The 21,923-nt window shown below is 38.6% G+C and overlaps 1 protein-coding gene across 2 annotated transcripts in view; it reads left to right on the forward strand.

Annotated features, from left to right (window-relative positions):
• The first annotated feature begins 9,900 nt into the window (after nucleotides 1–9,900).
• Nucleotides 9,901–21,923, forward strand: part of LOC122761937 (exportin-1) — a 28,313-nt gene continuing 16,290 nt past the window's right edge. The window contains exons 1-5 of one of the 2 annotated variants that reach the window (XM_044017128.1): nucleotides 9,901–10,350; nucleotides 13,734–13,865; nucleotides 14,724–14,825; nucleotides 19,603–19,675; nucleotides 21,033–21,094. In XM_044017128.1, coding sequence (XP_043873063.1) covers nucleotides 13,740–13,865; nucleotides 14,724–14,825; nucleotides 19,603–19,675; nucleotides 21,033–21,094 — 363 coding nt within the window. In that variant the 5' untranslated portion in view covers nucleotides 9,901–10,350; nucleotides 13,734–13,739. The remainder of the gene's footprint in view (nucleotides 10,351–13,733; nucleotides 13,866–14,723; nucleotides 14,826–19,602; nucleotides 19,676–21,032; nucleotides 21,095–21,923) is intronic. The other variant, XM_044017129.1, reaches the window with a different exon arrangement.

Below are 21,923 nucleotides of genomic sequence, written 5' to 3' on the forward strand. Positions count from 1 at the left end.
AAGACCTGGTTTAAGGGTTAGGATTTTGCATGTATGGTTAAGGATAAGGTTAAGGTAAGGACCGCAGGGATGCATTATATCCACAAGTGTCCTCACTTAATGTGCGGTAAAAGAACATTTGTATGTGTGTGTGTGTGTGTGTGTTCCAGGTATTGCTCATGTGGGGACCTTAATGTGTTTACGCACTCACTTTATGGGGACTTTTTCCCTTATGAAGACAAATGATGCAAATGACTACATTTTAAGGTGAAGCCATTTTAAAATGGTTACAGTAATGTTACGTTTAATGCTAGGTTTTGGTGAGATTAGAGTGAGTCTCCAAGAAATGAGTGTAAGTCAATGTAATGTCCTCTGAGGTCATGGAAACCAGACTGTGTGCGCATGCACGTGTTTGTGCGTGTGTCTGTGTGTGTGTGTGTGTGTCAATCCAGCAACAGGAAACTGATATGACATCCCGCAGACAGAAAAAGGAGACAGTGACGTGATAAGCTGAACAACACTGCCACTTGCTGGTCATATGGAGGTACTGAAGCAAAATAATGAAGTTGTGTTGAAAAAAAAAAACCTGGAAACTTTGTTTATTTTCTAGTTAATGCTCAAAAAAGAATCAAAAAGTGACTGCACATAAGCTGTGAAAGGGTTTATTTTGTTTTAAGCACACAACTACATTTGTTTTTTTGTGTTTTGGTGCAGTTTGTAGAATTCAAAACACTTTTACCCTTAGCTCACATGAGCTAAACGCATCAAAAACAGGAGGCTTCTGAATTATTTTGTTTCATATCAACACTCGTATGTGTCACTTTTGTTTTCTTGTTTCTCCACCACATTGTGTTTTTGTGTGTTTCTTCTTCCTCTGAGAGAAAGTGTATACTGTACGACTGTGGCTCAGTGACAGTCACGGCCGGGAGGCAGAGCGGGAACAACAGAGGTGTGTGTGTGTTGTCGCTGCAGATGGCAGCACACACACACTTTTCTTTCCTTAAAGAGACACAAAAACAGCTGAGGGACCAGAGCTTTGTCTGTAGACTGTGCAGAGGAAGAGCAGGTACTTGGCACAAGCAGCAGAAACAATTAGCGTCACATAAGCAGCGGGACGAGCAAGAGAGAGACAGAGAGACACAGAAAAAACATGGTGTCTCATTTGCTTTGACAAAACTTGTACACTCAGGGGTGTCCAAACTTTTTTTTCACAAAATGTTTAATAACAAAATACAATTTTTGAAAATTTGAAAATATAGAACACTTGAGGCAGTTTTTTCTCTTTCTCTTTTTATTTCATTCACAACAACAGTTTCTGTCCTTGTTCAGGCAAAAATGCACCTTACACTTTTCAATTTCAATGTACTTTATTTTTCTCTTGTTATTTTAAGATGGCATTTCAGTCAATAATTATTCTAATTAGACCATCAAAAAAGTGTGTGATGGAATTGTTGAAGGAATGATGGGGGGAGGATCGTCCCTTCACATCTTTAAAAGTTACAGACAAATGCACTGTTTTCGTAAATAATTAAATTTTCCTTCTTTCTTTTTTTTTTACTTAACAGCAAATGTAAAAAAATATTCTGTACCACCAGAGGAAGCTTGCGTACCACTGGTGGTACATGTACCACAGTTTGAGAATCATCGACGCAGTCAAATTATAATACTTAATATGTTTGATATTATTATTATAATAATAAAAATAACAATAATAATAATATTTAATAGATTTTATTGTATTTTTACCACATTAATGTATTACATTCAACATTAAATTATATGTATACATATACACGTATATACATATGTATATATGTGTTTTGATTACAATTTATTATATAATTTACATCCAATTTCTATTCTGTTTTTGTTATTGATTAATTTTGCATCATAATTATAGTTTTTATAAGCTCTAAATTTACAAATACAATCTTCAATGAAAGCATGTATGTACTGTATTTATATGTGTATATATATATGTACAGTATACACTGTAACAAAATTTCCCGTTAAATTACAGTAAACTACTGGCAGCTACAGTTGCCAGCTTTAAACTGTTATTCTACAGTGTACCTACTGTGATTTACAACAACAGTTTAGTACCGTAAAGATATTACAGTACTGTGCTGTATGTAAAATAAACATTACAGTATTATACTGTCAGCTCTTTGGTTGCAGTTATACTGTTATTTTACAGTTCCTACAGCATTCCCCATTAACAACTTATTACTGTAAAACTGTAGAATGTGTTCTTCACAGTGATATAAACTAATGATTTAAAATGTTTACATTTAAAAATAAAAATAATATTAATAATAATAAATTAAAATAGTTATCACAGAAATGGCTCAGACAAGAGATGGCCTTACAACATTAGGCATTTATTAAAGCTGAACATTTTCAGTATCTGCAAAATCCATAAAAACACCATTACTACTTGGTTGTCAGAATTTTTTCTTGAACTATGACAAGTGATGGCTAACATTACATTCATTAAACTTTGTATTTTATTTTATACAAATTATCAGCCAATTCAACTTCAATTAACCTTACTGCTAGTTTTGGTCATCCATCAAATTTTTTAGTAGAATGGCCACATGGGGATTCACCGTTGTTGCCAGCTTCCCTGTCTTCTTTGACACCATCTTCCCCTGGCTGGGCTTTCTTCCCCTCTCAGGATTAATCCCAATGAGGCGCCTAAAATGTAATAATAGAGAAAATATGTAAGATAAAGATCATTTGCATTTAATATGGACATATATATTTTTGGCATGTAAGAGCGAAAGGCCGAAAACTTAGAAAAAGCTCTTGTGCATTCAGGGAAACCACACTTGAAAGATGCATTAGGCAGACAACTATTACTGTATGTGTGATAATGTGCCTGACATGTGCAAATGTATTCCTGCAGGTTTTACCACGTATGTTGCAAGTTATCATGTTTTCACTACAAGCCTTCACAGCAAAACTATCTTTAGAAAAAGAAATCATTACATCAACAACTAGTCAACTAACTTTTAGCTACTGTATATTACATTAGTGCACATTTGAAGATACTTTTTAGCTTTTGCATAAACCTGGATAACAAGCGTCTCCCTATAAACTCCCATCAACCGTTTTACTTGAAAAAGTAAAACAACAAATGGTAAAACAGAACCTTGTAGATCTGACAACAAGCCAACTTGTGCTAATTTAAGTATTGTGCTTCAACAGAAAGCTAAACTTGTGTCCACATAGTTGCTAAATGAGAGTATGCTAGCGTATGCTAGCATGTGGCACATACTTTTGACTCAATCTTTTTGGCAAAAAACTGTCAATAAAATGTTAATCCAACACAAAATCACATTAGCATTATGTTGTCTTTTGCAAGACTATATTTACCTTCTTAAGAAAGCCACGGGGACAGGATGGATGAGGGTGTGCTGCGCAGTTCAGGAGAAAATGGTGAGGAAAGCAGCAGGTGATGTCCCAAGTGCTTCATCCAGTTTGGTGCTTTCAGCAGTCCGGATGAAAACTAATTCTTCACCTTTTTGTTATTGTGTCCTCAATCTCAAATAAAAACACTGATGTGTAGGGCTAGTTTTAATTTCACTGAGTTTTTTTTTATTTTGCTCAGATTAAGCTGACCAAAGAGCAAGTCTGATTTAAAAAAAAAAAAACGGAAAAAGAAAAAAATACTATATTATACTGTAAAATTACAGGTAGCTTGCTGTAAATTTTAAATAAATACTGCTTTTTACCGTAAGATTTTACAGTAGCTTGCCGTTAATATTTTGTTCCTCAAAGACATCAGAATTTACAGTATTCAACTGTATTAATGGAAAACGGTACACTACTGTGCAAAATATCCAGTATTTTTACAGTAATTTGTTACAGTGTATAATTATATATAATGTTTCCTAATTATTTATTCATGTGTTTGCCTTATACAACATCTCTCAGTGTTTCTTATAAATGAATTACTATGACTTTCAGAAGGATGATGTTTCAGTCACTGTCCAGCAGAGGGAGCTCCAGTATCATATATCAGATGTTGTCTTTTGTAATGCTTTTGGTTGCAGATGGTGGCGCTGTTACGTTCCAGGTGAATAATGACATGACATGTATCTAAATCAGTAAATCAGTTATTTTAAGAATCTTGCAGCCTGATTCAAATTCTGAAAATCTTATGTGTGTGAAATTCTTGATTTTTAATAGTAAAGTAAATATGTACGTAAGGTGAATGATGATTTTTCAAAAATGCTACCCGTATTCTAATAATACAAAGCTAAATGGAAATCGGTGAGGTATTCCTTCAAGTAACATGTTATCAAAATATTGGTACTTCTACTTAATTTTCAGTGTCAAAACACAATGATACCATGTCCTTCCTGCAAGACTGTCCTGCTTTTACTAAAAAAGAGGTGATGTCATCGTCCAGCAGAGGGCGCTGCAGGATCACGTATCATTTGCAGTCAGTGTGAACACTCCTGAATGCAGAAGATGGCTGTTATTTATTTATTTATCTGTACTTGAGTATACTACAGCAGACTGTCATTTACATTTCCTCTCCTGTGTCAACAAATGTGAAGCAACAAAACAACTCGTAGTTGTCGTGGAGACGGAGATTTGTTGTCACTCTGCCTGCGATGATTGTGTAACCTCCCTGAAACTTTGTCACCACTCTTCACTAACTCTCTTTATGAATTTATTACATGTTGAGCGACATGAGTCAGCACAACAAATCGCACAGGCTTTTATTTGTTTTTTGTTTTTTTTAGAGCTGATTGCCACACGGAGGTCGCCCCCTCCTGGTGGTGGTGCATTGATAATATATGTAAATGAAGCACCGGGTCCTGACCAGACAGAACAAGATTTAACCAGTCCACTCTGGGACACTTCACACACGTCTAACACTAAATTCCAGCTGTGTTGACACTGAAGTGAGGACCAGGAGGCAGCTGAGGTTTTGTGGACAGTCCAGTCACTATATGTGCATTAAATGTTGTTTTTAAAAACTTTAATGAATGAACCATTACATATATGTTTATACCCGCGGATCAAAAAACTGAGTCAAAGTCACAAATTCAGAACAAAGCAAGATTAGATTAAATAAAGAAACAAATCAGAGATTCAAAATTTAAATTAAAGATGATTAATTGATGTTACCCATGGAATAAAATATTAAATATTAAAAGTGGACAACTGTTTTAAAGTTGTATGTATACGTCACTTCTAATACTCACCAAAAATACTAAAGTAGAGGTGTAGTAAATATAATGCTGTAAATAAATCAGGAATGATTTTCCCCTTTGAAATTAGCAGTAGAATAATTTGACACTATCACCCATAAGACTGAGTGGGCGCTAACATTACAAACAGTAACTTATATAACCGCTTAGCTATAAGCTTTAACTTTACAAATACAATCATTTAGCTATAAGTTTACAAATACAACAACTTAGCTGTAAGCTATAATTTTACAAAACTACTTGAAATTGAATTGTGTGTTTACAAAAGATTTGTGTGTTTCATCTTTTGGGTTCATGTGAAGCTTGTCTTTTATTCTCTGCTGGCAAATATTGAAAGATTTAGAAGAAAGTTCTTTTCATTTATAATAAAATGTTTTCAATTTGTTTTTGTTTGCCATGTGGGACATAAATAAGGCGACGCAAGGATACTCACTATCCACTAAACTAAAACTAAGCATTTACAAAAAGTAAAAACTAATTAAATCTAGCAAAACCCGTTCTAATTAAGACAAAAAAAACAAAAAACTAACAAAAAATCCCAAACAATTATAACCTCTGACTGAGTACGAGTACAAAAAAACAACTTCCCTGAACTAGTGGTTTCTGATGGTAACCTATATCACCAGCGTCATATCTGAGTGAGTGAGTGAGTGAGTGAGTGAGTGAGTGAGTCGCTGCTCTCAGATCAACCTCACGCCGCAGACACTTGGCCTATATACGAGTTATTAACAAACAAGATTTCAAAGCCTATTATCTCTTGTGTTAATTCATGGAGGCCATTTTGCTGCGTCCTCTATCCTCACACATTCCTGCATGGTCCTTTCTCCTCCTCCAGGAGCAGCAGCAGCAGCAGCAGCAGCAGCAGCAGCAGCAGCAGCAGCAGCAGCAGCATGTACACCAGGTGTCTACACACACAAAGAGAGAGAACAGGTCGGCCTGCTTTTGCCCATTTACAACATATACACTGTACTCACATACACATAAGTGACAGATGTGTATCTCTGTCCAGTCTCGTCCACTTTGACTCCTGTGGTTTGTTATTTACGTGCTCACAGTTGTCCACGCACCACAGCTTTCAGATTTGCAAACAGATAAATATGCACTAGTTTATGATACATCTTCATATTTCATGATTCATATTTGTGCAAATTAACCTCCAAGAAAAGCACAGGAATAGAAATGTATTTGTACAACACATAAAATACTTTTACAACAATTACCACTACTACTACTACTACAACTACCACTACTACTACTAGCACGACCACTACTACTACTTCTTCTACAACTGCACCTTCTATTATGACTACTTCTACAATTACTACTATTTCTTCTACAAATACTACTATCACTACTTCTACTACTACTTCTTCTACTACTACTACTACTTCTACAACTACGACTACATCTTCTACAACTACAACTACTACTACTACCACTACTACTCCTACTACTACTTCTTCTTCTAGTACTACCACTACTTAGTGGAGTGGCTCAGTGGTTAAGACCAGTACCCTGTGTGCGAAAGACATCATGGTCGTAATGGTCGCGAGGTCGACTCCACCCCTGGTTCATTGTACTCAATTCCATTGTAAGTCGCTTTGGATAAAAGCGTCTGCTAAATGACATGTAATGTAATGTACTACTACTACTACTACTACAAATTAAGGAAATAGAAATGTATTCGTACAAGACATAAAATACTATTTTATACTAAACCAGGTTAAAATCTTATTGGGATTAAAGAGAGGGATTAACAGTGTCACAACAATGAATACAGAGCAGATAAATCACAGCAATAAAAGATAAAAACACAATATCCAGGAAGTTAAAGCATCATTTAAATCATTTAATCCAGGTTTTTGAGGAGTTAAATTGAACTGTGAACTGAACTGATTTAGCCACTTAATAAAAAGGACAAAAATCGTTTAAGCCTATGATATCTTGAGGACATGTTCATGTCTTCATCTCACTGTTTGATACATTTTATTAACAGGAAGTTTCACTCACTCTCCAACACCAAAGTCCATAGAGAATACAGTGATTTTAGCTCACAGGGACACAGGAGCTGCTGGTTTACTGCTGCCTCGTGTGGTCACTTTGTGTAAATCCAAATGAAGTTATTTCAAACACTGAAACACACAAAATAAAACATTTGAACTTACTGATGGAGGCAGCAGTGAATCGACAACTCCTGTGTGCTGTGATGTAAAATTGCAGATTTTCTCTATGGGATTAAACTGGTGGTAAAAACTTTGGTAAATGTCTAACAAAAAAATAAAGATGTAAACATATTGTTATGATTGTGTAGACTTACTCAAGAGCAGGTTTTATTTAATTAGCGTCTTTTTTTAGATGGCATAACCTTCTTCTACCCCTGTGTCGGAGCTAGAATTCCAAAATGGCTGCCACTGTACAAACACTGCTAATTTTTTTTGTTTACTGTTAAAATCACTTTTATTGCATTTGTTTCACAGCAAAACAATCCTATGCATAGTAGAGGTTCATTTTTAATCGTACACATGTTGCTGCGCTATTTGTGTGAGCTAAATACCACGTAGAGCAATGTTGTTGTTGACTGGTAATGCTAACAATGGCTAACAATGGCTAGCCTGGTATATGTTCACGTCCATGTTTTGCTCCAACTTCTCTCTGGACTGCTGTGAATGTCACTCCCAGCTAAATGGAACATACTTTCTGTTTTTTTAAATAAAAACGCTGTTGTCATATTTTTAAACGGGTATAACGTGACGCTAGCTCAATTCCATTGGTTGTCAAAACTCAGAGAAACCTTCCAAGATGACTACCACCACATATAAACACTGCTACTTTTAACGTTCATAGCACTTTGTTTCACATTAAATCAGTCGCACACGTAATACAGTTTAATTTATAATAGTAGAAATGTTGCTATGCTGTTTGTGTGCACAAAATAGAAATAGTAGAGTGCTGTGACATGGTGAATTCAGAGGTGACGTAATTCCCAGTTCCAATGAAACGCAGCATATGTACCACACTGTTTTTTAACTTTCAAAATGCTACATGATAATATTTTTGAAGGTTATAAGTTAATTTAATGTATGCATTTTCATTTTGTTCTTCAGGATGCTAGCTGTATTTTTTTTTGGGGGTGACCACTTTATTAGGTACACTTGGTTGTCAGCACAAACATCATTTAGGTGATGTATGTAAACTGTGAGCATCAGAATGTGGACGCGAGGTGACTTTGGACGTCTATGTGGGATCTTCATGCATTAACCGTACACATTTCCAATGAGCAGCAGTTCTCTGTTAAGGCCAGAGGTCAGAGGTGGACGACCAGACTGTGATTTGATACATAAAGACCATCTCTGAATGTACAACACGTTGAACCTCTGACGTTTACGACCTGCAGCAGCGGGAGACCACGCCGAGCACCACTCCTGACACTTTATTAGGCGTTCTCTGTACCTAATAAACTGACTCGTGTTTGTGTGACTGTGACTAGGCTGAATAAAAAAAAAAGTACTATAACAACTAATGTGCAGATTTTTGGTGCTAAAAAATTGACATTTGCAAACATGCACTGCACACGAGTGGGCGCTTTTCACCCACAAATGAACATTAGTTTGTGTGTGCATGTGTTCATGAGTGGGTCGTGGTGGACACAGTTGTTGCTGGGTAAAAAGGACACAAACGCCCTTCGAGAAATCCTCCCTCAATGACTTTTACTGGGTCTGTTTGTGTGTGTGTGTGTGTGTGTGTGCACTGTCTCCACCACTACACACCAAACCCAGTATTTTTCCATCAAGTAGCGCGTGGACCACGTGATCACAGAGAAGAGGGGAGGGTGGAGGAGGAAGGAGGGGGGACGCTGTCATGTTTGCATCCTCCACTGACAGCGGTGCTCTCTCTCTCTCTCTGTCTCTCTCCCTCTCTTTCACATTGACTGTACTTGTGTCTCTCAATTAGCGCCAGAGCACGCGCCACAGTGGCCAAAACACGTCTCTGCTGCCGGCACGTGACATTTGAAAGCGTCCACCACTGATCACTTTGACACCATTTAATCAAAAATTATTATTAAGACTCCAGGTCGTTTTCTTTTCTCCCCTCTCTCTCTCTCTCTCACTCTCTATGTCTCTCTAACCCCGTGCGTTCATGACCATGTAACCACGCCCACTCGTGGCTGGTGGAAAATTACCAGCTTACAAGCAACAGGCAAATGAATGGTGACCGCAATCACAAGTGTACCTGCGGAGAAACGAGAGGACACACGTAAATAAATGTGACGGTTTTAAAAAGAGAGAACAAAAAAGTGCCGGGACTTTCACTCACTCTGAAGTGGATAAATGTGATTAAAAAAGGGGGCTTTTATTTTGACACGTCCTGTCACACAACGTTTGTAACGCGACTCCGCGTGCACACGAGGCGAGGGGGGGAGGATGTGTAGGTTATCGCACGTAAGTCGCGCACAAAGTGTAAAGTTATACGCGTATACTGCGATGAAGCGGAGTCCATTCTGTGCGACGGGAGTCTGCCCTCTTTTTCTCCACGGGCGGAGTAGTCGCGTGGGCGCTTGAGCGAATTGAAATAGACTGACACGTGAGGCGGCCAATCGTGCGCCGGCAGGGAAGTGCTCGGCGCCGCCGCAGCCAATCGCGGCGTGATGTGGGCGTGACCCGAGTCCAAATTTTTACGCGGCGCCATCGGCTGAAAACTAAACCGAGATGGAATCTCCCAGTCTGAACCGGTTTCAACCGGTTGCGAGAGGAGAGAGAGGGGAGAGGAAAGGAGGCGCAGGCAGGCAGGCACACACGCAACCTCCGCACCAAGACCCGCCGCTGGACATTTAACAATAGTTCACCAATTTATGAAGTGAAACACGTTTATTTTTATATTTTTTCTTACCGTAAAATGTGTCGGAGCGACACATCGCAGGGTTCGCCGTGAGAGAAAGATTTAGGGATAAATCAGTGGGTTTTTCCTCTTTAAAAGAAGCAGCCAGACATCACTCACTGGAGACAGACAACGCTGCACTAAATAGGAAATATATATATTTTTTATTTTCCCTTCATTCATCAGTGATACTGAAGCGCTCACTGTATCTTTGTAGTTCCTCTGGCTACAAACGCCACTCTTTTTCAGTCAGAGCCTTGGACTTTAGGTAGGTACCTGCATCACGCTGTGATTAACGTCTGCTTTCTTTTTGTTAATGTGCTTCACTGGGGATTTCAAAATAAATGCAATGTGTATGTGTGTTTTAGCACGTGGTTGTTTGCAGCTGCATCAGCAGTGGGATATCGCCCTAGCCGTGCTAGCTTGCTAGCTAGTGAGTGAGCGAGCATTAACCTCCTGTTTTTACGGTTACAAGGATTAGCTAAAGTGCTGTAACTCACTAACTAACGCGGGCCGCGTACGTGTGTCGCTGCAGATGAATAAGTAACCCAAACTGCTGCGTGAGTGAGTGAGTGAGTTCACGCGTGCCTCTCCCACTTCCACTACCACACCAGAGCAGCAGCATCACTTCTCGTGTGATGTGAGCGGATGTCAAGTTGGTGTTGCTAGGTGCTCCAGTGATAACTTTATCGCCGTGGAGCTGCCAATGCTAACGGCTGTGTGTGTGTGTGTGTGTGCGCGCGTGTGTGTGCGTGTGTGCGCGCTAACGAAAAAGTTGTACATTTGAAGTGAAGAAGGGACACTTAGCATCCTCGGCTAAAAACACATCGTATTCGTCCCGGGTTTTGTTTGGTGGGAGTGGTTGGAAAGAGTCTGCACATGTGAACTGATAGCTAGTCATGTAGCCAAGATGCTAACTTGTGTGTGTGTGTGAGGCGCGCGCGTTCGTGGGTGTTGTTTACGTTAGCCTAATTGCATGTGATGCTAGCAACTGTCAACACACTTTGCAGATTCTTATTATTCTTAATAATAAATTATAATTACAAAAACGTAAGGAGGAGGGAGAGCCATGACGTCACTCACAGACGTAAACAAGCAAACGGCTAAAAGTTGGAGTTGTATCCTAGCCTTTAGCATCCCTGGTCTTGTTTGGTGGGAGTGGTCGGAAAGAGTCAGCACATGTGAACGGATAGCTTATGATGTAGCCACGACGCTAACTAGTGTCTGTGTGTGTGTGTGTGTTGTTTACATTAGCCTGCATGCATGTGGTGCTAGCAACTATCAACACACTTGCACATTTTTGTTATTTTTATTAGTCACTCACAGATGTAAACAATAGTGACCTCGCCTGGTCGTTCTCATGATTTCACATGATATTGGAAGAAGAAGAAAAAACAGAGTTTGATTAATTAAGCGAGGCAGGTTCCGTTGACTATGTTTGGGTTGTTTTTTATGAATGGCTGTAGTCAACAGTCCATACAGATCACTACTGCGCAACCTATTTTTGGCAGCAGCCTCCTGTCATCAGCACAGTGAAGGGAACCAAGTAAGGCTGCACAATAGTAGGAATTATTTGGGAAGAGAATGACTTGCAGAAAATAAAATGTAAATAGTTAAGATGGGGATTTAGTTTACCCTAAGCAGAAAGGCAGCTTTGGGGAGAAGCTTATGCCAGTGGTTCCCAAACACTGGGTTGGGACCCACAGATGGGTCATTGCCAGATTTTTTGTGGTCCCCACATAAATGTACAGAATTTTCCTGACCCTTTCGATCAAGATTTGTGTGTATATGTGTCTAATAACAGGCGCAAAATCTAATTTTAATTCATTTTCCAAACATCTCAGATGTGTTTAAAGATATGGCTGTAAATCCATGCAGATTTCTGCAAGCTCATATATTAAGCAGATTTTTCTTCTTTCTTTCACCTGACGAAATATAACTGTTTAATAATAATCATAATCACGTGAACACGTCAGTAACTGTTCATTGAACAACACTAATGGTCTGTCGCCAATCTACATATACTGCAGTGGCTTTTCAATAACAACATGTAAAATGCATGAAACAAGATTCTATATGAAATCTTAACAAATTCCCTTATTTTTCTGAGCAGTATGTTGTTACGGTGTAGAGCTTATGATGCGTACACTGCACATTTCGATATTGTGCGACACCTCAGTTTGGCATCAGCATTAAAATGTGCTGTAGTGCAGTACCTGCATCTCAGGCTTGAACTATTTGGGGCTGAGGAGATGGGAGGAAGAATCCGGGAGGGATTACGGATTGAGGGATAAAAGAATGAAGATGAGCTTTGAACTTTGATAAAGAGAATGAGGAGATGAGAAAGCGGCTGGGTGGAGAACGTTGGGCTGCATTACAGAACTTTGAACTGTGATGAAGAACTCTGAACTAGGAAAAAGAAGAAGGAACTTTGATCTGTGGGGGGGCAGCATCACACCAGAGATCGTTATTTTGTGACAGTTCAAAGTTCTTAATCATGCCTTTTTTAATCTTTAGATAAATTCCCAAACTTCAGAAGTCACTTGTATGCGATTAACTTGTTCAAAGTCACCAAAGGACTCTTGACTTGACGTGTCAAGTGACCCACGACACATGCACAAACACAGACTGACGGACAGACGTTCCTTAATGTACTAAGACGTCGACTGTCTTAACGCATGTGAAAGTGGCTCGTTTAGTGACACATATATCTATAGATAGATAGATTGATATATAAATCAAAGTTTGATGCCTGCCAAGACTGGTCATGTATAAAAATAAAAAAACGTAAACTGCAAGATGGCGGCCGTCGTGGAGCAAGGCCCTTGCCTGAAGTACAAATTAAAGGCCAATTCCAAAGGCCAAAAAGTTCATGATACACTCATTCAAGCACGCTTGTTAGCCCTGTTTGTTTCGCTCTGTTGTGTTCTGTGAAATCATATTTTACAACAAAGTAATTTAAAACTTTTACCCTCAACAAATGACTCTTGCCTCTGATAGACAGCTCCACAGGCGGAAGGATATTACTCACATTAATGGAATGATGTAAATGCGGGGTTTATGACTTATATTTGGGCATAATATCAAATTTGTTCTGACAGAGTTTTAACTGAATCGCTTCAGTTTAATATTTATTGGCGCTTGTGTGGGGGTGGGTGTTACCTGAGTGTTTTCTTGTAGGTGGTCGTTGGCAGTTACGAGCACTTAAAGACATGGATTTTTGTTTGCATTACAGTTCATTTGCAATAGAGCAATTATAAAACCTCCCGTTGATCGAACTCACACGGCCCCTAACTTCACAGCAACAGTCTAAAGGTTACTGGCTGAGATAATGAAGTTTTTACTGTGTCTGAGTCCCAGTAAAAACCAGTCCAACTGAAGAACCCCGAAAACGTGTATTTTTCTGTTTTTTGAATAATAAATGTTAGCTCTGTAATTGTAAACTTTGAGCAGTGACAGCGCGGGGGCTTAGCTTCTTCAAATGATTGCTTGCTGTGGGGATTAGAGGCGTGTTTTGTTACTTGATCAGCTGTTTGGAATTGTTTCTGGACGCACAGTTCACATGACTTTGCCTGTTGAATGTGTTGTGTGCACTCCTGACCCCCCCTCTCCCTTCTCTCCCCCTCCTCCCCTCTGCTGTCCTTGTTGCAGAGCTCTATGCCAGCAGTTATGACAATGTTAGCAGACCATGCAGCACAGCAGCTGCTGGACTTCAACCAGAAACTGGATATCAACCTGCTGGACAATGTGGTGAACTGTCTGTATCATGGAGTGGGACCACAGGTTTGTTGTTTGTAATTGGAATCATATTAGGTGTACAGTTGTTATTGTTTATTTAATTTGAACAAACACGATTCTGACTTCTGTGCGTCATCTGTTAAAATAGATATAAACACAACATGACCGTTGTGTTTTTAATTTTCGGTGTTCCATTGTGTGACAGACACACCTTTATGGGCCCTAAGCCGAATCTAGAGTAGCTGGTGCTTGACTGTGATTCGTACAAATGTAACACTATAAATTGCATTTATTAGAGTTGCGTTATTGACACGCAACCTAGTGTCTCTGGTCACCTTTAGAGGACAGTAATATCACGAAAGTGGCCTAGTATTAATTTGCACCGTTGTGTCCAGTTGGTTGGTCACACTGAAGAATTAAAATGTAGAACCACTGTGTAAATATGTGCAAAGGGTTAGCACATATTCAACTCCAAAATAAAACAAATAACTTAAGATAAACACTATTTACGCCAAAGTATGGAATGAATAACACGTAACTGCGGATGACGTAAAAATGCGCCACTTTACTCACATCTGTGCGTTGGCTTTGGTTGTGAACTCACCTTGGGAACATTTGTGCAGCATTGACACACGCGGCTCCCAAAAATAATAGACAGAAAAAAGATGTGTTGATATTAATTTTCACATTCTACCAGTTATGTTACATACCTGTAACTGTTGTTTTTGTTTTTGTGATTTCTTTGTCATATGGAGCAAAGAAATTGGAAAATATTCACATTTAAGGAGCTGTAAAATCACAGGAACTGGTTTTACTTATTAAAAAAACACTTGTGATAATTAATGTTTGATAATTTCAGTGACTGGTTATCGGTTAGTTCATCCATTGCTTTTTGTCTTCCAGCAAAGAATGGCCCAAGAAGTGTTGACGCACTTAAAAGAGCATCCGGACGCCTGGACGAGAGTGGACACCATCCTGGAGTTTTCCCAGAACATGAACACTAAAGTAAGTTTGCTCCAGTCCACACAACTGTGGTGGAAAGACACACACACACACACACACTTGTGCTTTGAGGAAGGAATTGTGAAGACTTAAAAAGCTGTGTCAAAGATTAAACACTGGAGCTTTACCTTCTCACATAAACCATCTTACATGAATGCGACACAATTCATCTTCATTTGTTAAGATGTCGCTTAGTTACACACATCTAGTCTACATTTAAATTGCCTCCAAAATCCGTAATCTGGATCCGATCCACCTCAAACCTGGACTGATGGCAGAGTTTCTGAACCTGCATACACATAACAAATATTGTTCAAATCCGATGACTGAGCTATGACATAAGATGATTTGTTAATACAGTTTTTCCCACTGTGATTTTGGAAAATGTGATGCTGACGTCATCAGTGTCTTAACGGGAACATACTTGGGTGATCATCTACCCATCACGAAAGATTCGGATTGACTCGACTAAAACTGTAGACAGGAAGTTATCAGAAGGACAAATTTACAGATAAAACATCAAAACGCCACATTGCTATCACTGCGAGTCTCTGCTTATTAGTTACCACCTCCTGTTGTTCAAAACATTAAAATATGATATATCTCTGCTGTCACTTCTCTCCCTTTAATCAAAACAATCTTCATCAGATGAATCGGTGAGTTGATTTGCGCGTCATTCGCTCACAATATATTTCCAAATTAAAGCATTTGTTTTGATATGGAACGACATGCAGTTCACAATAAAAAAATAATTTATTAATCTGTAAATATCACAAACATACATAGTACATACAAGTGGCGGGTAGCATGAAATCGGTTTGATTTGACATCTATGGGAGTGTAGTTTGTGTGAGAGATAAGATCAAATTTAAAAGCACAATTCATAAGAATAATTACTTGTTTTTGAACAATAGAAAATCTTTTTGAAAAGTTTTTTATATCGTGTTTTTTTTTTGAAAATGACAACAAATCCAACCCGTGATTGTCGATACATTTCTATAAAAGGTTTATAATATTTCACTCAGACTTTTTATTCAACATTTATTTCACTTATGTAGGATAAGTGTCAATTATGCCAGAAATATTGACATTGTAGAAGCTGAAAAATCTAAAAACCTGGTTTAATTGTTTGAAATCAATTAAAGCCCTAAAATGAAGTGATTTGAAATAATTTGTCTTAATTACGTGACGGTGAAATCTTTATTTCTTAATGATCTGACAACAGCACTAAGTGCTTTTACTTCCTCAAAGTAACGGTGACACTGGTGTGACTCTGTTTGTTTGCATTTAACACTGACCATCTCTTTTAATTTACTAATGTCTGAGTTGATTCACCAACCGTGTTCTTTTCTAGTTATAAATTGTGTATTTTTTGGGGGCACATTAGAGGAAAAGAGGAAACCTAAAGGTAAACACCTCTTGAATTCTACATTTCTCTTCTTACATTAGTGCGTAATTTCAAAGCACTTTTTAATCGCTACAGTAATTATTATATTTGATTTAAATAAATAAAACAAACAGATAAACAACAAATGTACTGAATTCAAGCTGTGACTCTTTTTTGATATTAATCACAATGTTCCATTATGTTTATGGCTTGTAATAGGAAGAAACGGGGTGTGTCATCCTGTGCATCATGACACAGCTAGGCTTTGACGGCAGGCCTCCACAAGGTCTACCCTTTTTTAAATTCCCTTTGACTCAGTTCTGTTCATCCGTTTCTATTGCATCTGTTTCATTGGACAGAGGGAGGGTGCAGGCTGCAGTTAGAGATGATGGCGACTTCACTTTCGTCTGTAGGGATCATCGTTTATGCTCCCGCGACAAAATTACGTCCAAAATACGAGCAGAACAGTAAAGTTCAAGTCTGAACCCGACCCAAACTCATCAGACGACCCCAAGCCCAAACAGAACCAGACCTGCAATCACGTCTACTGTTCCAAGCTTTTCCTTTTGTCAAAAGGTCTCTGTCGATAAAGCTTTTTTGACGCTTTTCCAGGATACAGTACTCGAACCTTTTTTTTTTTAAGTTCCTGCTCTGTCGAGATTCAGCTGAGCCGATGCTAAAATGTGACGTCAACAGACTGCCGGCCTCTGATTGGTCAGAGAGTGTCGTCACTGAAGAGTCATGAGCGCGAAGTCCGACTCAAAGCCAACAATGTCCAACTGTAGATCAGTTAAAAACACTTAAAATCCGACTTACAGTTCAAAATCTACTTATGGTTACACGTTCTTGTTCTCTGATGCGTCATAAATGTACATTTAAAAAACGGTTGCCCTTTAGTGAAAACTCTGTTTACCTTTAATCTACCTCTTTGTACCACATCAATAATCCCTGTTTTAATATTATTTGGAGTCACTGTACGTTCGGATTGATGATCCCTACAGTTGAAACAGTCAGTTAAGTAACAATAGAAGCTCACTTATGTTTCAATTTGTATATTTATGTTCATTGTTTTTCTCTATACTTCACTGTTAAAGGGATAGTTCTGTTTAATTTCAGTGTGGTTGTTTAGGAACACACAGAGCTGATTGCTCAGTGACGACATCTTAAGGATACGTTTGTCTCTTTATCTGAAACTCTTACAGCACCTGAGCCCACATATTCCTTTTTCACTGATTGCCTGAACTGTGTAACCCTTTATGTTTTGTACTCACCTTACACAGTGTATAGGTTCATACGTAGGACACTGTATCACAACTCGTTTGAACCAGCTTCCACTCAGCCTTGTGTCTTCTGTTTAAGGGCAGATGATAAATACTATCTCTCTCTCTCTCTGTCGCAGCTCTGTAGTTTTACTCCTGGATTTATTTTGTCTCACTGATAAAAGACAGCTTGCTGTATGATACTTTTGCTTCTCAAGTCTTTATTTCAGTCATTGCCAAGCAAATGTTCATGAGAAACAGTTGGAAAATTAAGCTTGTGTTGCCTCCTTAAAACCACTCACTCTCAAACCAAACTCCATAGAGAAAAACGACGGTTTTACATCACAGCATTCAGGAGTTGTTGTTCCATTGCTGCCTCCATCAGTTACTTCAAATGTGTTATTTTGTCACTTTGGCGCTGTGAGCTCACTGGATTTGGACTTTGGTGTGGGAGAGTGAGTGGTTTATAAACTTCTGTCTCAAAGTGAGATAAAGACTTTAGATTGTGACATTGTTAGACTTCTTTCTTTAATCCCAATAAGATTTTAACTGGTTTAATAAAGTATTAAATAGTGTTTTATGTCTTGTACAAATACATTTCAATGTCCTTGTTTTTCTTGCAGGTTAATTTGTAGTAATTGTAGAAGAAGAAGAAGAAGAAGAAGTAGTAGTAGTAGTAGTAGTAGTAGTAGTAGTAGTGGTGGTGGTGTTATTTTGTCACCTAAATGTTTGAAATACTTTGTTTCACTTAATTAAACAAACTTACCAAATGAGGGAGAACGAGACAGCAACTCTTATAATCCCACAAGCTAAAAAAAAACTTTCTCTATGGAGGTAGGTTTGGGAGAGTGAGCGTGTTTTACACACAAGTGCACACAAACAAACTTGTGTAGAAAGTAATCACTGGCTCTGTGTCAGCACCTCATACAACCACACTTGGAAAAAAAACATGAACTATCCCTTAAGTGATAAGACGTTACTACAGGGCACGCACACTGTGGTTTGTCTTGCTGTTCATTGTGACGGACACACCAGTAAACAGCAGGCTGAATTGGGATTACCCAAGACTTTAACCATAATCTATATTGTTTATATTCGAGTTACCATAGTTGACCCACGTGGTTTAGGGCTGGTATCAATGAGATTTCACTGGTTTTGGATTCTGGTTCAATCTTAGTATGTAGGAAATTTGAGTAATAAATGAAACCAAAACATGTTCAAAAGCAGTCATTTTTGCAGATGTATTGCATAATATTGCGTGTTACATATCCTCCCTTTTATACTGGACCTGGCTCTGTGTGAATGGTCTTTACGACTATAAATTGGATGAATTCAAGATTGATTTAAGATTCTAATGGTGAAATAAAAGTGGGAACTACCTGTCCTCAATGTTTCCAGGGGAGTCAACGTTGTATAAAGAAGTCCTTGTTTCTAATTAAGAAATTTTAAGGTTTGTGTATAAAATCGCCCACCACAGAATCTTGAATTCATGTCAATCAGACTGCACTGCAGTGAAATCTAATTTAATGTGGTGCCGATGCTGAACTTGCATTCATAAATATTAAAATGTAATTACAGCTGGTCTATTTTCTGGGCTAAATTTGGGCCTGGAAACAAGCTATTGCCTCGTGTAAACGCCGGTTATATACGTCTATAGATCAAACCGTGAGGTCATGCAACTTTGGCTGCATGACCTCACAATCCTGAAGAATCAGCCCCCATACCAGAAGCAGAAGTCATTTTATGCCCAACCCACCACAAACTGTAGGTTCTGTTCACCTCCGAAGCCAAAAAGCTCTTAAGTGAAGTGTTTTCTATTGTATTTACTTGTGTTTTAGTCTGTGTCTGGTGTGGTGTTGTCAGAAACAGCAGGACTTCTGCAGTGTTCCATATTAATGCTGCTCGTGTAGAGAGGTAAAACACCAAAAAACAACTAATGACTGAATGAAGTGCATGAGAGACACGGTTTGGTCGTGACCAGTGTAGGAAAATACTAAAGTTAAATTCCAGAACGGGTCCACTTCATACTGTTTTTTTGGTTTGTATACAAATGACACAGTGCCTGTTGTCGTTGTTGACTTTGACTGTAAAGACGTTTTTATCCTAATGCTTGTTCCTCCTTTGCGTGTTCCAGTACTATGCTCTTCAGATTCTGGAAACGGTTATCAAAACGAGATGGAAGATTCTGCCCAGGAATCAGTGTGAAGGTAAAACACCGTTTTCTTTCATTCTAAAAACTGTATGAAGTGCTGGTTTCTGTCTTTCTTCCTCTCTCGCTCTCTCTTTTTTCTTGAATGTTGTGACGTGCTGTTGCCAGGTTGAGAGGTATCCCCCCACCAAGCACGCTGGTTTGTTTTCTGCTCCAATGGTTTGTACTGGCTGCTGCAAAATGGTTGGATTCCGCGCTGTAGCAGCTGTTTTTATTACAGAGGGTTCGACCAAAACCACCCGAGCACTGAGATTAGATCTTTGTGTAGGTTTATATTTTAGAGACGTTTTTTGAAACCCAAGCTATTGGTGCTGCTCACGTTGCTTTTAGATAATCAAGCCTCAAATTATGATTATGTTTTGTGTTTTCTGGGACAATTATCTCTCACATTATTCTTTTGGCCAGTAGAATAGGATGTTTCAAGTGTTACTGGCAAGGGATAGTGAAATTTTGTTTGAAAAAATCCACTCAATCTCCCACACCAAAGTCCACAGAGAAAATCAGTGATTTTAGCACATGGGAGGACACGGGTTGCTGGTCTACTGCTGCCTCGTGTGGTCACTGAGGTAAATATGAGGTCTTTTAAACACAGAAGTCACAAAATGACACATTTGAACTGATTGATGACTTCCTGATGGAGGCAGCAGCGGATCAGCAACTCCTGTGTGCTGTGATGTTAAAAACACTGATTTTCGGTGTTTGGTGTGGGAGAGTGAGTGTTTTTCTCCCTCGTGTGTTGAATAATTGTTTTTCCCGATTTACCTAAGACCTCCCTGCTTCTGACCGTAGATTCATGAATTTTGTTCAAGTGGCAAAACCCGGTGCAGGACAACCGGCAAGTATCCCAGTCATGGAGGAAGTACTGAACAAATGTGTTTTAATTAACTGATTCTAATGATTCAGTTACAGTGAAAACAACTGAGTTTACAAGTCACCAGTCACTTGCTATTTTTGTAGTGGAAAACCAATCTAAACCGTGTCGTGCCGTGGTGAGGTGAGTTGGGACCATAGGTGGAAACGGGGCTTAATGTGAGGGAGCTGAAGACATTGTTGTTTTTGAAGATGCTCTGCCCACATTGACACGAAGCTGCCACTGAACCAGTTAATGTTCAGTGGGTGGCAGAGCTTTAAACTGGCAACCTTAAGAAAATATAGGACCACACCTGTGTTTTTGTACAACCGTACTGAGATTAAAAACTGGCAGATTGATTCTCGTTACGAGCCTACAGACATGCTGAGGAGGATTGAGCAACACGCTGCAGGCAGCTCGTCATGTCAGGATGTGTTGAGATGTGTTGATATGAACACTTTTTTTTAATTCAAGTGTTTTTTGTTTTCTTTTGTCTGTTTGCCAGGTATAAAAAAGTACGTTGTCGGTCTCATTATCAAGACTTCGTCAGACGCGTCACAAGTGGAGGTGAGTTCAATGAGCGACAACGTACAAACACGTGAACATAAACACGAGTAATCTGTTAATCGGTCAATCATTTTCAACTGAGCACTTGGCTGGGCCATAAAAATGGCAAACTTCAGTGTCGCAATTACTTTCTTTTAATGAGACATAGTTTCATATTTTGTAGTATTTTCTCGTAAAAATTCTACAGGATTTTTGGCGGTTATTCAAATAGTATAAACTCAAATGCATCAAAGTTGAGCTAACGAGATGCATTCAATGTCCCCGGTAAATGTCATCATTTTCCTTTGAAAAAATCGGTACTATATTTGCCAAGACGTCAATTTTTTTTCAGTTGTGTATATTTCTAAACAATTAATTAATAATTAGTTAATTTTCTGCTTGTGTGGGCCATAAAATGTAGAAAAATGTCGATCGATGTTTGTCAAAGCTGGAAATTATTACATTACATTACATGTCATTTAGCAGTCGCTTTTATCCAAAGCGACTTACAATGGAATTGAGTACACAAGATACAGGTCTTAACCACTGCTCCACCCTCCTCCATTGACGTTCTAAAATGTCTTGTTTTGTCCAAGAACCCAAAATGATTTATTTGTTCTATGGAGCAAAGAAACAAAGAATATATTCACATTTAAGAATCTTAAAAATCAGAAAATGTGTTTCTCCATGTTTTGTTTGAACATACATCAAAGCTTTTAAAACTAAACTGGTCTTCGGATCAGAAAAGAGTCGTAACAGTGGTCACAGTCTGCCGACACTTAATCAGACGTTTGACTGCAGGCGAGAGTTGGTTGTGGTGAAGGTAAACACTTTAAAAATGACACAGTGT

This window comes from Solea senegalensis, unplaced genomic scaffold (genome assembly GCF_019176455.1).
Source record: "Solea senegalensis isolate Sse05_10M unplaced genomic scaffold, IFAPA_SoseM_1 scf7180000015105, whole genome shotgun sequence".
Taxonomy (NCBI): Eukaryota; Metazoa; Chordata; class Actinopteri; order Pleuronectiformes; family Soleidae; genus Solea; species Solea senegalensis.